The following is a 17,542-nucleotide window of genomic DNA, read 5'->3' as shown; positions in this document are numbered from 1 at the left end:
AAAATCTAGAAATCAAAGAAAATAATGTTCTGGTATTATTCTGCTGGAACCTTTAATAGTCTAGCACAGGGACAGTGGAATGCTAGCACATTTGCCTCAAGTCAAATTTTGGTGCGGCTTTCTCTGAAGTTTGCCTTTTTTGTCGAGCTTGCAAGAATTTCTTCCCTCCTTACCGCATTTACAAAACATACATTTATTCAAGAATAAAAATCAGCCTCTGCAAGTAGACGTCATCTAAAACAAAATAAGTCTGTGTAACGTGTTTAACACTTTATTTATAGAAAAGCACTGAGTCCAACACAAATCAATATAAAATGGTAGTAGCGATACATAAATAATAATAATAAATTCTTGCTTTATAAACAGTAGCTCAAGAATTTGCACCCAAAAAAAACCATACAAATAAAAAGTGTTGATGTTAAGCTATCATACTTCTGTGGCGACAAATACTGGAAATACCTTTTTTTTTTTATAATCAGTAGCACAAAGAGGCAACAAACACTTTCAACATTCCCTTAAGTTAGAAAGAACAGAAAACCAAACAAACTGGTAAACAGTTGGTGAACTAGGCGAATGACTGCTACCAGCAAATAGTACTCTCCTACAAACGTAAGAAAAAAAAAAGAATGGATGTGGAAAAATGTGAATCTCCTCTTGAACAGACAAAACAAGAGGCAGGAAGTCACGATGTTGCCGCTTTGATAAGATAAATCACGGTAAAGGCAGCTTACGAGAGCTTCCTGTTAAACTGGCAAAAGTACGTACGTACATGTCGTGTGTTCTTTTAATGGATGCTTTCTTCATACAGAAGTTTCCACCTTCTAAATGATGCAGCATGGGGTTAAATCAAGTGTACTGCAGAACGTCAATGTCACCAATGCTTTGGACACGACAAGGCTAATGGCTTGCGGAGTGAGCCCATGACCAAACAATTTGACATGGAAGATATCAAACAATAAATTCAAACAAAGGAATGGAGGTCATCCAAAAGGCCATCCCGTTTGTTCAGAGTTGTAACATTGAACTGTTGTTCTCTCTTTTATGAGTGCCACCACATGATGACATCTTGAGAAGACACTAAAGGCTTTTTGAGTCCTGATTGAATCAAACCCAGAAAAAAGTAAAGCAACAATCTTTTGTACATTGATAGGTCAGAAAAGGCATTTTCTCAGGTTCAATGTTTCGCTCTCGATCATATGCCGCAACATAGTCAAGTCAGCATTGTACAATTGCAAAGCAGGCTGGACCTCGGTGGGTTGGTTGTTCCTCCCCCCCGGCCGCCTCTCTAATAGTGATTCAGTCCACCGGGTCTCATCTTGCGCTCTTAAAGAGCCATCCAAGTGGTTCTGCATAGTCAGGTTTAAGAATGTATCTGTGCCCATTTTCCTCAACTTACATGCTTCTTTTGTATTTTTTGGAAACATTTTTCTTTGCAAATGTAAAAAAAAGAAAAGAAAATACAAACAGTAAAATATAGCAAAACAGAAATGTACACAGGAGCACCTGAGAAACGTCTTTGCTCTTACAAAAAACAAAAAATGCTGTCAAATCCCCCACATCCAAAACAGTTCAAGTACACCCACACACCCCCCTCCGAAAAAACAAAACAAAAAAACAGAACATACTTATTATAAATAATTATAATTTTACAATTTTCTGAATTGACACTTTCATATTTACAATATCTTAAATGCTTAATGCTACTATTTTTGTTTTGTTTTGTCTCGTTAAGTGATGTCCCTGAGAACAAAGTTTAGCCTCTCTTTCATTCTTCTATTTCTTCAATTAAAATAACAGGACGAAAAAAAAAAAGTAGATTGGGTGACGTGGAAGATCACCTCTAATGGAATGTAAAAAAAAAAAAAAAAAAACATGCAAGAAAATGTCCCTTTTTAAAGTTCGCCTGTCATCATCAGAGGCTTTATGACTGCCATCGTTTGTCATACAAAGCAAGCAAACAGCAATAAATAAACCGGCAGGAACGTACTAAAGAGGTATTTGTGTGAAGTGCTTGTACAATGACGTTTCGTCTGACCAGGAATATTAACCTTCTGAGTGACTTATCGGGAAAATGTCCAAAAAGTTGGCCCATTCTGACATTTCAAGTAGTATTAGAAGCACATCATATATGATGCAATATATTGTTAGTGCTGTTTAAGCTTTCCTTTTAGGCTTTTCAAATATAATGAAAATTTCTTTTCTGGGTATTTTTTGGAAAAGTGTCAGTAAGCAACCAAAGTTGCAACTATATTTACTAGTTTCATAGAGGAAGTTGAGTTGGGGAATTCTCAAGTTCTCACAAAAGATCTTATGATGCAAAAAGAACTTTAGCTACAGGCAGAGGGAAGAGCCGCTGATAAACAAAGGCCAAATATATCTCAACCCCTCCAACCGAATACCACATGACATCATGCGGCTTGGAGAAGAGAAACGCAGAGGCTTGACTATATATTGCTTAACAGTAAAATCGTGAATTAGTGTGCGAAAAATCGTCAACGCAGTCCAAACCGTTTAGATTAGTGGCAGAATAAAACAAAATAAAATCCAAATTATAGTCCGCATGTGCATGGAGCCTAAAGTAGAGCAGCTCTAGCAATGCTTGCGATGAACGTATGTGGGAGCTGGCCTTACACTGCTTTTGGTCAGATCTTTGGACTTTTCTGTTGTTGTGGCTTGAACGCTCGACTTATGAGCCCTGAATGAAACAAGGTGATTTATCAACAAGGATGTTAAAGCTGATAAATATTACAGATGAGGTATGACAGTAACACTTTGTGTGTTGTCATCCTCAGTGGGTTCTTTTTTTAACAAACATTTGAATGTTTCTTCCATTTTTTTTAGGCCCACTTCTTCCCAGCTGCTTTTGGTTTTTGTGCCACGTGTCACATAAAAATAAAAGCTAGTTCTGCTTTTCACAACCTTATGACTTATTTTGTTTGTGATGTAATTCAACATTCGTTGGTAGCGAGCCAGGAAGCCGTGTTTTGTTGTTCATCTTTGACATATTGAGCCATTTGCCCCTTTTAGTAGTTTCAGTAGAGCAATGCTTCCTGGTTCACATTCAACAAACAAAACCACCACATTGGAGGGAAAAAAAAAAAAAGTCAACCAATGGCTCAATTTAAGAAGTAAAAACAAAGAATTAAAAATTTGAAACAGAAATATATAAGGTGGATTACTTCCTTAAAAGGATGATCCTCTAAGAAAGGGTGGGTCGTTTGGGGTCAACCGAATCGTTCCCTAACCAGCATCATGAGTTTCTTCTTGCCCTTGTAGATTTGTTTGAGGTTGTCTATGAACTGGCCAAACTGAATGTGGCCATCCTGCGCCAACAGGAAAGTTTCCCGCGCTTTGCTCAGGAACTCAATGAACTCGCCGTAGTGCCGCGGACTGATGTGCGTCAGTCGAGAGTGCGTGGTGTTGATGTAGGCCGAGATTGTAGCGTCCAGGAGCTGGCGCAGAGGCGCCTTGTCTGTTGCCATCAGTTTCCCAGAGTTCCTTCTGCCGGGAATGCCGGCCAGACCCGGTGCCGTCATGGTGCACCGGCGCAGGATATCGGACAGCACGGTGGCGCAGTGCACTCCCTTCACCACCAGGGGGATAATTGCAGCGAGCTCGTTTTTCCCCAGGGAGTGACTGAGGGCGCAGGCCCACAAAACGTCATTAATGGCTGGGTGGGTGTCCTGGTTGTAAGCCAGGTTCAAGTGGCTCATAGCCAGGGAGGCTAACTTAAACGAGCGCAGCGGGTACCCTCTGTGCTCCATGTACCTGGCGATGGTAAAGAGCTGCGAGTAAGTCATCCCCGTGGACGCCGCGTCGATGACAATTTGGTAGGCCGTCTCAAAGGCGATGTGGTCCTTCTCGCAGAGAGTCAGAGCAGACAGGGCGCAGTTCTGCGGGTCCTTCATGGCGCACTGCAGCGCTAACGTCCTCGCGCAACTAGCTAGCTCCTCCCGTTGGGTGTAATCCAGGCTGAGGCGCAGGATGGTGTTGTGGGACATGACGGTGGCTGCAACAATACTGGTGGATTCGGTGGGTGTGAAGAGGGTGTACCAGCTCTGCAAAATGCTCACAAGGGCACGAAGACCTGAGAGTAACAGTGACACACACAATGGAATGTGAAAAGATGTGCCAACACTTGGATTAGTAACGATTTAGAACTTACTTCAGATGCTACAAGTCGACGGCAAAGCACTACATTTACATGAGACAAGCTTTGGTCCAAGCATTACTAAATAGATTAACTGACACGTCCTTAAAATCAATCTTATCTCGATATAAGGACATGATCATGTAGAAGTGATGGGCAAAGTTGGTTTGCCTGCTCTTGGGGAGGGCAGGATAATATTTCAACATACCGACTTCAGTGGCACAGGTTACCAGCCAGCGGACCATCTCTCTCCTTCTCCAGTTGAGCGTGGACAGAGTCATCCTCATCACCTACAACATGATTGGGGACAAAATGATTGTGCGACTGTGTACAAAGGATAACGTCAAGTTTAACTTGGCATCTTGGATATCTACGGGTTTCTCCATCATGCCCATACAAACATCAGAAGAGTTGTTGAGTTCGCTTAATTATTTTGCCGGTAGAAAATATTGTTTGCAGTGACGCGGATTGGAAAATAAAACAAGCACAATCGTTTGTAAAATTACAGACGTGTCCTAAAAGTCGCAAACACACAGGCACACACAAACCTACACACACTACCTGAAGTCCCAGCTCCAAGGCCACATTGAGTAGAGTTATATCAGGCGGGCTGTCTGCAGGCGTAGCGATTTTGAAGGCATCCTGGGCTAGTTTAAAGATCAAGGACGAAGAATGGATGTTTTTCTGAATGACTTCCAGAACTGTCCGCAATCTCAACATGTCACCTGCAAATAAGGAGCAAAGGATTTTGATTGGCAAAATCTTAATGAGATGCCCCTTCTGGGTAATGCTTGGACTGTACCTTTAGCAGCAGTTAGCATCGTCGAAGCGAGCTCACACTGCTGCGTCTCCAAGTGTCCCAGAGTGAACCACCGTGGATATCTATTTGTAACGATGGAAATACCATGACGAGGTTGACCCATATCCCCGGAGACTGCAGATGATTCCAGAACTGGCAATCTGAAAAAAAAAGAATGCAACAACTTCAGGCTCATACAATTCACGTACTACAGAAAAGGATATGGTCGTTTTTATTTATTAAAAAAAAATAATCAAGTGGTCATATGCAGGTTATGACACACATGATCAGCACACTTTCTTATATTGATATTTTAATATTTAATAATAAAATATTCTATATTTAATAGACCGTGGCATGAATTATTTCAGGATTTACTGTATAACATTTGTTTCTGTGTGCCTAAATACACTGAGCATATATATAGTTATGAAAGTTTCACAGCTTAACGGCCCAATATTAGAGAGTAGCGATTTTATTCTTCCTAGAAAAAAAACAAATCACAGACTGCACTGGGACCAAGGCGCCTTCGAACAATTTAAGTTTAGATGGAAGAAAATGAGAACTAAAGGCACACAAGCAAAGCGGTTGAAAAGTCTGACCTCATGGCACGGAGAGCCACCTTATATGCCAGGTCTGCATCGTGTGGCAGGAGGGCAGAAAAGAGGTACTTGGCAAAAGTGTGCATAGGAACACTCTCCCTGTGGATGACTTCACCAAGACCGCTGAATGGACCAGCTGCATAGAAACAAAAAAGAAATCATTCTCAGTTTTCAAGAACCATGTTTTATACATTCACTTGACTCAAACATATTCAAATGTATTTTTTTTTTTTTAAAGTGATTTGAGTTTTGGTGTAGGATGAAAATTATTATTATTTTCATCTGTATCAGACATCACAATTCTCCTGCAAACACTGGATTGTCATGTTGAATGTTGTACCTTCTAGTAACTGTATGGCCTGTCTCCGGAGGGTCTGAACCAGCACGTTGTCCAGCTCGAGCTCTTGCAGCTTTGTCACAATTTGCTCTTCGTTGCGGCACACCTTCAAAACAACACGCATATCTCAAAGGTTACACATTGCACAGCATATGCTCAATACCGCATGTTGCAATACACACGCAAAAAACATGTTTTTGGAGTACGCGTTTGAAAACTACACCAAAGAAACGGATGGAATTCATTTGCACAAAACGTTTAATTCATCCAGATAAAAGAAATCGACTTCATGCACCTATTTCTTTTCTGAGAACAAAACACCATACATCCATACCTTCTCCTGAGCGTAGAGACCTTCTGGCATAATCCTTTGTTGGCCCATGCCCATCAGAGTCACCTCCAAGGCTAGAGTCAGGTAAGACTCTCCTCCATCATGACTGCCCCACACTGGTACATGGTGGTAGACAGGACGCCTGGGCTCACCCTCTTATAGATGGGGAAGAAGAAAATTCACCCGTTCAATCAATCAAGTTTCTAACCCTGACTTTCAGCTATTTGATCAAAGCTTAACAGAAGTGTATAGGGCATGGAATGTGGCCTGCGACCAAAGGTCCACATGTTCAACCCCCTGACTACGATTGGGATAATGAGTAAATGAGCAGCAGCCTTCCAGGAACAATAAAAACCGAGAGGGACACAGCAAAAAGGATGGTGGTACAAGTGGGGGGGTCAACTGGCAATACGATGTTGTCTAGGAGCTGCCAAGATTTACCAACCTAAATACGACCAGTTTGTGTTAATGATTTAGTACCTCCGGTGTCCATAGTGCTGTCGTCGTCGACTCGGCACGTTTCGGTGAGTGTTGTAAACAGGCAGCCAATGGGGTCCAGAGGATGTCCTACCCAACCCTCCAGGTTTGTGGTGGTAGTCACGCCCCTTTGAAGAAGATCTGGGGATGGACAAGAACAGATTGAATGGAACCCTGTATTGATAAAAAAGAGAATGAGTATGAGTATTTGTGTGTGTGGTTGCGTGTGCATTACCTTTCTTTTGATGCTTATAGATATCCATCTCACGCTGTTGTAATAGACGGAGCGTGTTGATGATGGCCACTGCCAGTCGCAAGGCTTCCCTGGAATAACCATGGGAACGCAAGGCATCTACACGAGCGCATGCCGTCGGTACGTGATCTGTATGTTTGACAAGAGACGCGCAGAAATTCACCACTGGTCATTGATTAACATTTTCAATGTTTGACATACTTCACTCACTGTGTGCGTGTGTACGCGTACCGAGCCAGAGGGGCAGACCCTGTGGATTAAACAGTAGACTCTCCTCGTCTCTCTGGTATGATGGAGACATGTAGTAATCGCTGCTGATGATTCTCTGAAGGTGGCTGCCCTGCCAGTGGAGGTTGCAAGCCTCGACCGCCCGGCTGAACACAGTCCTCCTTGGCCTGGACAGAGAGTCTGACAAGCAAAACACACACTTAGCACTAGGCAGTATTATTTGTTGTTGATAATGGCATTATCATGTATAGTTGGTATCAAACATTCATATGTATTGTCAGAACTTGTACAGTATTTTCAGGGCTATCAGTGCCCCCTGATTATGAATGACTACTGTATCTTGGACTGCATGTGTGTTTGCGTACTGACCCTGTGCAAGGTTGCTCTGCGGCAGAGCATTAGTAATGTTTGGGAGCTCGCTACCATAGTTGCCATCTTCCAGCGGGCACACGTCCATGTCGCTCCACTTCTTCAGCTGCATGAGCCAACTGCTCTTCTCCTCACTCTTACAGTGGGGGTTTAACACCACACACACCCACAATGCACCTAGAGCAGTCAAGTCAGCAATTTATAGTCGATGCTTTTTGAGTGATTAAAATAGTGTAAAAAACAACAACACATTTTTAAAAAAGCCTGATTTTATTTTATTTTTTTAATGTCATTTCAAAACAAGACAATGTCTGATTTTGTCAAACGTGTCAATACTGCTATTTTTTTTTCAGTCTTTGTCAAAGGAGTGTTATTTCTGTTTCAGATGCATGTCATGATCACACTCGCTCACCCAGGAAGTGTTCTCGTTGACCTCCTAAATGCTCAGATTGATTGCACAGAAGCTGAGCAGCTTTATTGATTTAAGGGCTTCATTATTCCATGAGGCAAAGAAAGGCCGAGACAGAGAGAAACTACAAAAAGGTTTCACTGACTGTACTTACCCAGCTCATCCCAAAGTTGTCTACATTTGTCCGTCATGCCTGCGCCTTGTTGTCTCCATAGTGACAGCCGAGGGTCTGCCATAAACTGTTCTGTTATGAGCGTCAGCATCCTGGCACCATTGGAGTCACGCATTCTTAACATCTCACGCACCTAGAAATCCCCAAAAAGATAAGTGTTGTCACATTTTGGAATCAGCGGTCATTCATGTCTAAGTGTCAGTACTCGGGTGGTATTTCATGGTTTGCACAACAATATAGCATATAATTTTATCTTCTGTGTCTTCAGGCTGCTTACTAGTGCATTTAAAGAGAAAGTTGGGAGGAAAACTGACATGAATCAAGCAGAGCAAAATGTACCTTAGCAAACATGGAGTTGATCTGCTTCCCAGAACCGTAGTATCCTCCCTGGGACAAAAACTGCTTGACTTGTTCCCGGACTTGATCTTCATCCAGATGCCAGCAGTTGTCATCGTCAATGCTTGCGCCGGCAGTTGGATCGGGAGCACCTGAATAAAATGATTAAAAAAAAAGCAGGCCATCATGAGAGACATGCTGATAAAAAGGTTTTTCTACGAAACAGGTCAAGAGCATGGTAAATTGATTTCAAAAGAGGCTCTGTCGAAAACAACATTAGACTTCCCGCGCTCATGCAGGACTTGCTAAGTGCTGCAAAGTGAACTAAACAAAATGTGGAACTCAGTGTTTATTTTGATTTCTGCAGCAGGAAGTTTGCCAGCACAACTTTGCTTTCCTTTTCCTTCTCTGCATGTGTTTCTACATCCAATTTGGAAAAGGGGCAGGGGTTACTTTGATCAAGAAAGAAGCTGAGCAACTAAAACCACAAATTTCAATCTGCCTGTAGGAAACAAACCAGCAACATTCCTCAATTAAAGCCTTCCATGTGGATCAACAGCTTCCATGGCCTGTTCTCTTGTTAAACACAGACAGGAAGCACGATGTGGCTTTGCTAAACTGCCGAATGTCAACATTAACAGAGGGAGACCAAATTGAGGAGAAAAAAAAAATCATTGTATTGTAGGGTGTTTCGAGTTTGCTATATCCATAATGTACGTCCGTAGAGAATAGTTTCGAATATTTCTCTCCAAACAGACACGTGAGGAAGACTAGGTTGGCGCACCGTGAACTTGGTTGATCTCAGAGTTAGATGAGAGGATCTCGTCGGCCAGTTTCTGAGCGGTGGGCAAGACCTCTGTGTGGTGGGCTGTGATCAGGTATTGGACCAACTTCTGCAACTGGTCTCTGTTCATTTGGAACAAGGTTTCTGAGATGGGCAATCGAAGCTTCACCTGCAACATACACACAAGTGACAGGATATAAATATGTCTCCCATTTTAGTTTTAAGTCTTTGTTATGTGTGCCTGACAAGGTATGCTTTGTTTGTCCAGCTTTTGTTTACATTGCATTGTTATGGTTATAAAGTTGTTCCACCTGTTCAGAATGTCGTCTTATAATTGGCTTATGTGTATATTTTACCTGTTCAGGCTTGCGGATCCTGTACAGAGATAGCGCCACCACGTGGGCGCAGTAGAAAATATCCCGATTTCCACAGCTACAGGTGACAGAGGTAATCTTGCAGCGATCAAAGCTGATGGCCACCTTGTGGGTGACCTCTGGTTCCAATGTGGTGGCAGGTTCAGTTACCGTGCCACTCAGATGAAACCCTGCACAAGAAAGAAGGTAGACAATAGAATAATTAGTTGGCGTCTTTTCTATTGTGATAAAGAAATAAAACATCTCCACAATAACTTAACATCTCCCCCTCACTTTTATAGTTTTAGAAATAACTTGTCTTGAGGCTTTGGGAGCTTAAGATCAGGGGATGCTTTGAGAATAATTGTAAATTTTTGTCTATGTGAAGCCCTTTGAGACTGCTTGTGATTTAGGGCTATACAAATAAACTTGACTTGACTTGACTTGACTTGAGGCTGTGTGTGATGTTATAAGGGACGAAACAAGGGCGAACCCGTAAGCAGTAACTTGACGCCACATTTAAAACAGACGGCGATTGGTCACATTTGTATTGTAAATATTTGTAAGATGTGTACAAATTAGCTTGTAGCCTACAACAACCTCCGGGCTTTATCTAGAGCCAGACAGTCAGCAAGAAGATGGGGAGGGAGGAAGCGGGAGTAAACTGAAAGGCAATGATGAGCTTATTTTGGGCCGTGGCAAAGGGAAATGTGCAAAAATCTTGTTTTCCCAAACCTACACACGCCCAAACCATAACATGACCCAACCCCCAAATCCACCCCGACAATTAAAATCTGGGGTATGAGCCAGCATGGTACAGATGAATAATAAGGGCTTCCCTAAGCCATCTCCTGGGCAAAGTCCCTCAACAGGCTTTCCTTTTCCCGACCAAATGTTGTGAGCGCACACACAAGAAAGCTGTCACACCCTGCGATACAATCAACTGAAAACATCATTCATTGTGGCAAAGAAACAGTGATAAGAAAAGATGGACAGAAACAAACAAGAGCTCAGAGGCTTGCACCATTTTCCATAATGACAGTGACAATCTTTTCTTTAGCACACCACTTTTCCAACTCGTTTGTGTCAAATAAGAGCAGAGCCTTTTTCTCTACAGAAAGAAAGACGAGGCAGAAAAGAATGGCCTTGAAAGGAGAGGCGTGGAGTGAAATGAGGAAGTATCTTGTTTGCATCGCCAACGGACATGACATAGCCTGTGTGCAACACTTGCTATCAGTCCAGACGATAGAAAACCTCCAAGCAAACCATTTCGACCATTTTTGTGGAAGTTTCCAAACATTTCAAATGTGTTGATAAAAAAATGCCAACGTTCACCGCTACTGGCTTATTGGAAAAAGATTCCGCTCGTGTTGTATGGACTCGCCATTTTGTAAACTCGTAGCTGGAGGGATAAGACTTAAAATGCTGGGGGAAAAAATTAAAAGATCCTGAGTGACAAATTCAGATTGTTAAACTATTGTGTGTCTGAAACATGAAGCGTTTGTTGCTACCTCAAATTATACTACAAGAGCTCCCTCTTATCTGGGTACTCTCTCATGTGAGTGCTCCTCAATGTGTGGTTAAGAGAAACAGTGTGTCTTCAGCAGATGGGGATGCAATGACACTTGATTTAAAAAGAAAAAAAAAAAAAAAAGAGGATGCTGCATCCGGCAGCCCGTGTACATGTACATACAGACATAAAACACAGCACACAAAACAACCTTTCAAAGCCTGCTTGCTTTTGTTCTAAATGCCAGGACCAAAATTTAGTGGCAAAAAAAAAAAAAAGCCAGTGATATTCACAGAAGATATCATTAATCTCTCACACAACACGCAGACTGCTATTTTGTTTTAAATTGCAGGCAGCGTATTAATTTTGATCAAAGGTGATTTATGAGTGTGCTGCATAGAAAGATGCAGTTAAATCCGAAAGGGAAAATGCAACTCGGTGTCACGCTTTTGCTCTTGCGTTATGTGTGCTGCTGACATCTCACCAACAAAGTGTTTATCGTTGTGTGCTTTCAGTTCTCCACACATAATAATCCACATTCGCGAAAAACTTTTCGTTTCACTTGAAATAAAAAGTAATGCATATTGACATACGTCCAGAATGCATGTGAACATTTACGTCCAAGAAATATAGACTAGTAAGGAACCAATAAAATGTGAGCGTGGAGTGGGGGAGTGGAAGACAACAGCCGCCATTGTACATCTTTCCATTGTGCATCCACGATTGCGCACACAGCGCCGCCATCTGTCACACAGTGAAAACCCCGCCCACCCCACAGCAAGTCAACCAATGAGGAGGCAAACAATTGCTCATGCTCATAGGCCATTAACCCTAATCAGCTGGGAGAATGGAGCCGGGCGGTGAGCCAAAGTATATGTATGTGCACGCACATGCATAGACACATTTAAATGACAGCAGCCTTATTCCGTTAATGCCTCCCCACAGACAAACCCAGCCCACTCATTTCAAATTCCAAATAAATAATCCATTGATTTTCCCCAAGGTTCCACAAAAACATAACACATTCCATATAGCTCCAGCAAACTTGAATTTTAAAACCGATGCAATTCACGCGGATTGGCGAGTGTCGAGGATGATGCGTCTCATTGCATGGGGGCAAATTTGCTTATTTGCCCGGTCGCTGGTGTTTGAAGACAGGGGGGAAAAAAGAAAATCAATAATACAATATATTGTTGCGGCCCTCTGTTGGAATAAATAACCGATACACTGACAGTAAATATGGATATTTTTTGACAACACACTATCGCAAGGTGCAAAGTAGGTGGAAGCAGTGGTTGGCCAAGAAGAACGGATGCTAAGACCCACCGGCAAGTTTTGTCTCACAAGAGACTCGTCGGCTTTTACAAGAGAGATGACGGAAAAACACTGGATAAAAAATATAAAACGTAATTACCGTATTTTCCGGACTATAAAGCGCACCTTCAATGAATGGCCCATTTTAAAACTTTGTCCTTATAGAAGGCGCACCGGACTGTAAGGCGCACCATTAATGCATCATGTCAGATTTCTAATCCAAATCAAATCATTCTCCATTTTATCTTTTTTTATTTCGACTTCAGACGCAACAAATTACTTTATAATCACAAAATAATGATCCATAGTCTTTTTGATTCATGATTCATAGTCTTCAGCGGGCCACTTGTGATTGATTTCATGGACACAATGCTTCGGGCCAGTTTAAATTTAGGAATTTAGTCCTTATATAAGGCGCACCGGACTATGAGGTGCACTGTCAGCTTTTGAGAAAATTTTAGGTTTTTAGGTGCGCCTTGTAGTCCGGAAAATACGGTAATGTTCATGGCATGAACTTGTTTTTTTTTTTTTTTGGCTATGCACTATGCACTTTGCATATGTTCTTGATTCATTGTACACTGTATCAAGTTTTGGCATAAAATGAATCCAGAATGTAATATTTTCCTTTTTATGTTTTTTTTTTTCATTCTGAGTCACATATACATGTCATGATATATCGTTTTAGCACAATTACCACCCAGCAGTTTGACTAGTGATGTTCAAACGTCATCTTTTCCTGGAGTTACCAAACGCACAGGAAACGCGCAGGACGAAGTAATATTTTGTTTTCTGTTTGAACCCAGGATTTTGAGAGGTTGTAAATATGTACTATACTGCAAATACAATTATTGCGTGAATGTTTGCACGCTTCAGTCATTCCTTTATGATTTGTGTAGTAGTCAAGGACACACACAAACCTTGTCTCCCATTCTTCCTCCTTTAGCCCTCCCAGCTCCATGCCCTGGTATCCATCCCCCTCCAGCAGCAAACGTATCCCCTGCAGCCCTTCCCATCTCCCATCTGTTCTGACAGCTCCAAGGTTAACACAGCACCCCTTTTTGCACGCTCCCACTCACGCAGACACCCACATGGCCGTGTATTCAATCAGCCATCTATCTGTGCACAACAGACGTGCATATGCACAAATACACATTGGCCACACTGAATCCTCATCTCCCTCTGCCCATCCATCGATGCATCCATCCATCATTCAGTCATCCATCCCTTCCTCTTTGCGCTGTTTGCTGATGCGATAACAACCAGATTGTTTCATTTGTGATTTCCCAACAGCTCTGCCCCAACACGCACACAAACTCAGTAACCGCAGGGACTCATTTGTCATGTTTTCACTGAATTGATTACCTGATTTTCTCTTTTCTATTGCAACAGGGGAAAGTGAGGGGGGGTGCTGGGGTTGGGGTTCATGGCAGGTTAATTAAGTGCCTTTCATCTTATGTGTCAGTGTAAAAAAAAAAAAAAAAAAAAAAAGCAAACGACCCAAAATACAGCTCTGGCGAAACAGGTGGAAGTCAGCGAATTGCCCACCTGACTGGCCAGGTTAGGAATAAAAATAGTTTTGTCGTAAAGAACCAATATCAGAATGATATGACAGAGTGCTTTAAGTGCACACACACCTACAGCTGCTTTTAAGGTAAACAAGGGGTAAGGAGGAAGGTATGGCATCCTTTCCTTGCCTGCATCTAAGATTCAATCAAGGATTTTATCCGTCTAATTTGAAAGGAAGCCATACAAGCAGAGAGCCAAAGCACCTCAATTCAAGACAGGCACACATTCTGCTGTCAAAGGACTCACTTGGTCAATTCAAAGCATTGTATTGTAAAGGGTGTGCATAACAGCATTGAATGCCACTTTAAGAGGAAATAGCTGAAACGCTGCTTTCAGCTTCCACGAGAGCTCAAAAGGTGCAGTCTGATAAGAGCCGCCATGCTCACACACAAACACATTGTGTAGAACGTGAAGCTGAACTTCGGGTGAAGATCAATCGAAGGACATGTGAGTGTGTATGCCAAAAGCTGTCCTTTCACCGGTTTGTGGAGATCCTGTTAACTCAAGGCTAAATAAATCCAGAGCCAACATTCATTTGCTCTTTATTGGCTAGTGAAGCTGGGCTCTCTGTTTGGCTATCTTGCAAGTTCGGGCTTGAAAATTCTCGTTTGCTATCAAAGTGACAACCTCGCAAGATATAAGACATCAGATTTTAGCCAGCTTCCACAAGAAAAGAACAGCCACGTGACCAAACATATCATCTCTTTGAACAACCGCAATTGACCGCGGGTCCACACAAGACCTTGACCACGTCATTTGTCGATAACATGGTCCATAGTGTCAAAGCTGTCGTTTTTGCAGACACTGGCTGACTGTAAGGTCCATAAGGCACCAAATTCTGGTCCGCCTACACACCGACAAATCTGACATCATGAAAACCATTATTTGACTGACCAGTGTCATTTTCAACTGCCGCATGATGTTGTATCAAAAGTTAAAACTCATTTGTTAGTTTGATCCCCTAGTTCGGTGGAGACCACAAGAGTAGAACGCCACTGGTTACACATATCTACTGCCAATAATGAATCAATGTGGAACCGCGGCATTGCACTACTGCGTCACTAGATCTGGGGTAAACAAGGTTAGGCACCCCTGACGTACACGATTTAATCTTGTCCCTGATTCTCACAACAACTTTGTCTGCGGTGCATGTTAAAAAGCTCTTTGCTGCCACGTGTTCAACTTATTCTCTTGGTTACTACAACCACCATGGATTTAATGAAAAAAGACCAAAATAATTTCATTTTGTCATGGTCCCATTGAATTTTACTTGAAAGGCATGTAAAGAATGTGTATGTATAAATAGTATAAAATGTGCACCTGACTACTGCAGTATACTGTCCGCACATTAACAATGTAGTAATAGTACGTCACTGTCATGTGAAAAAAAAGACAGAGCAGATAATTACTATTGATTTTTCAGGACACTCTTTACTTCCTCTGCAGCTAGCAAGAAAAACATTGGTTGTAGTTTTGTTCAAGTTTATTTCCATTCAACATTTTGGTGGAACAAAAAGGTCATGACGTTTATGGTGTGGTGGGACCATCTGCATGTCTGAGGTTAGGAACCTTTCCACCTACGGATTAGACTCCACCCCTGCAGATCTGATCATGGCGAGCTTTGCACAATCACGCATGAAATGAATCATTAATGAAATGTAATGAAAACAGCTTGCAAGCCAACATATAACCTGGAAATCCACACATGCCCTCTCTCACACACACACTTTCAAATAGGGGGTAGGGACTTCTGGTTGACTTCATCGAGCTCTCATCAAGCCCCACCACCATATGGGGATGGGGCCCAAACCAAAGGGGGATTTGAGTGTGTGTGTGCGTGTGTGTATTACAGAGACAGTATTAAAATGCACACAAAGGGCATTACCAAATCAGCTTGAATGCATTATGACGCCACTCTTGCCAGATTAAGAGGACCCCCTTTCAACTCATGTACCCTGAAGATGTGTTAATCTTAAAGCAGCTCGGGACACTGCAGCTTTACCACTGTAGTAATAATCACATGTTATTAGTCCACCATCTTTAATTTCCAGGTTTCTCTCTTTTGCTGCTTTCTTGCTTTGAGACACACGGAGGAGCTGACGTGGCAGACAGTCATGCTAGAGGTTAATCTGATCAAGTGTGTGCGTATTTCTCGCAGCAAATTGGATGTCAGCCATGACTTGGAGTTATCCTTCGAAGTCACTCAATTCCGGTTGTGTGGCGTTGGTTCGGATATCTCCAAAGTGACGCTGATGTTGCAAGGTGTCGGCGGTCAGTGCCCACAAAAAAACGGCAATACAACAAATCTGTTTAATCGTTTAAAGAAGTGCCAGTCAAGTGATTATAAGGTAAGAATGAAAATGCGAGCTGAGTCGTCACAGCACACGCACGCCCAAAATAAAGTTGACATTTGTTTACATTGTTTTCATTTTCCCCAAGGGGGCAATTTGTGTATTTTGGGTCCGGCATACCTGCAAAAGCACTGGTTCTCCTGTTATTTGACATTTTTCTACCCTTATTTTTATCTATATTTATATTTTCATCTTATTTAGTTTAATTTGTTTTGTTATTTACTATGTTTTGAAGTATTTCTAGTTTCTTCAGTGCAGATACTTTAAAACAGGATATGGAAAAAAGAAATTGTGATATTTTTTGACACATCGGCTCAACTCTCACACAACGATTCAACAAAGAAGGATGCACACGCAGACGCGCACTCACACACGCACACAAACACACACACACACAAACAAACACACACAAAAGGAACAAAGATGGCGGAGGCTGGTAAACAATGCTACACAATGCCGTTTAGAAGCCTTGAGTTCACAAAAGAAAATACTTCCAAATGCCTGACATTCATTGAGTTTGTCTGTCACCCTCATACGAATACATAACTGCTAAGTGTGTTGAGAGAGAAACCTTGACAACATTCAATAGGGAATAGATATTGTTCCTCAGAACATTTCTCTCCACAAATTGCCTTGCAAATTAAATATTCATTTCCCTCATTTTCACTACAATACAGATGCATCAGTTGGAGTGTGTAGCAAAAGTTTGTCAGCAATAATAATAAAAAAAAAAAAAGTTATAACCAAAAAAAAAAAAACCTATACATTTGCTTAAAATGGCAAAGGGCAAAATGCAAGCTTAGCAAGCCAGACCCATTTTATATCATTCTAGCGCTGCTACCATTTATGGTTTATGATCAATAAATATGACAGGAAAAGATCACACCGTTTTAGTCTCCAAGTCATCACTGTGTTCACAACAATGTGAAGTGGAATCCCCCTGAGCTAGGCCTGTTAAGCCTTCACGATTTTGTTATGTTAACAAAAGAACCTTTGTCATAGCCGTGTCGACAAAACTTAGCTCCTAAATCACCCCACAATATTAGTGTGCATAGACCACCGTGGCTACTCCTTTTGTAAATGAACCAAACCAGGATTCAAATTCCTGGAAGAAAGCAAAAGAACTCACTCACTGGGATGGTTAATGAAACCTGATGAGGAAACATTCAGGTCCGTTTCTTTTCCCTTAGCATCCTGTGGA

General features: G+C 41.8%; 1 protein-coding gene across 4 annotated transcripts in view; it reads right to left on the bottom strand.

Annotated features, from left to right (window-relative positions):
• Positions 1-255: 255 nt before the first annotated feature.
• The window catches only part of zswim5 (zinc finger, SWIM-type containing 5), a 30,466-nt gene continuing 13,179 nt past the window's right edge, over positions 256-17,542 (bottom strand). Inside the window, exons 2-16 of one of the 4 annotated variants that reach the window (XM_037275821.1) lie at positions 9,604-9,791; positions 9,248-9,416; positions 8,467-8,615; positions 8,110-8,260; positions 7,547-7,723; positions 7,160-7,357; positions 6,932-7,078; positions 6,700-6,870; positions 6,223-6,374; positions 5,892-5,994; positions 5,552-5,687; positions 4,953-5,110; positions 4,712-4,875; positions 4,359-4,440; positions 256-4,087 (exon numbers count right to left, since the gene is read on the bottom strand). In XM_037275821.1, the coding sequence (XP_037131716.1) occupies positions 3,225-4,087; positions 4,359-4,440; positions 4,712-4,875; positions 4,953-5,110; positions 5,552-5,687; positions 5,892-5,994; positions 6,223-6,374; positions 6,700-6,870; positions 6,932-7,078; positions 7,160-7,357; positions 7,547-7,723; positions 8,110-8,260; positions 8,467-8,615; positions 9,248-9,416; positions 9,604-9,791 (3,008 nt within the window). In that variant the 3' untranslated portion in view covers positions 256-3,224. The remainder of the gene's footprint in view (positions 4,088-4,358; positions 4,441-4,711; positions 4,876-4,952; positions 5,111-5,551; positions 5,688-5,891; positions 5,995-6,222; positions 6,375-6,699; positions 6,871-6,931; positions 7,079-7,159; positions 7,358-7,546; positions 7,724-8,109; positions 8,261-8,466; positions 8,616-9,247; positions 9,417-9,603; positions 9,792-17,542) is intronic. The other 3 variants (XM_037275823.1, XM_037275822.1, XM_037275824.1) reach the window with 3 other exon arrangements.

The sequence above is a fragment of the Syngnathus acus genome, chromosome 17 (genome assembly GCF_901709675.1).
Source record: "Syngnathus acus chromosome 17, fSynAcu1.2, whole genome shotgun sequence".
In the NCBI taxonomy this organism is placed as follows: Eukaryota; Metazoa; Chordata; class Actinopteri; order Syngnathiformes; family Syngnathidae; genus Syngnathus; species Syngnathus acus.
The sequence above is the reverse complement of the archived record's forward strand: the minus strand, read 5'-3'. Positions and strand labels throughout refer to the sequence as shown.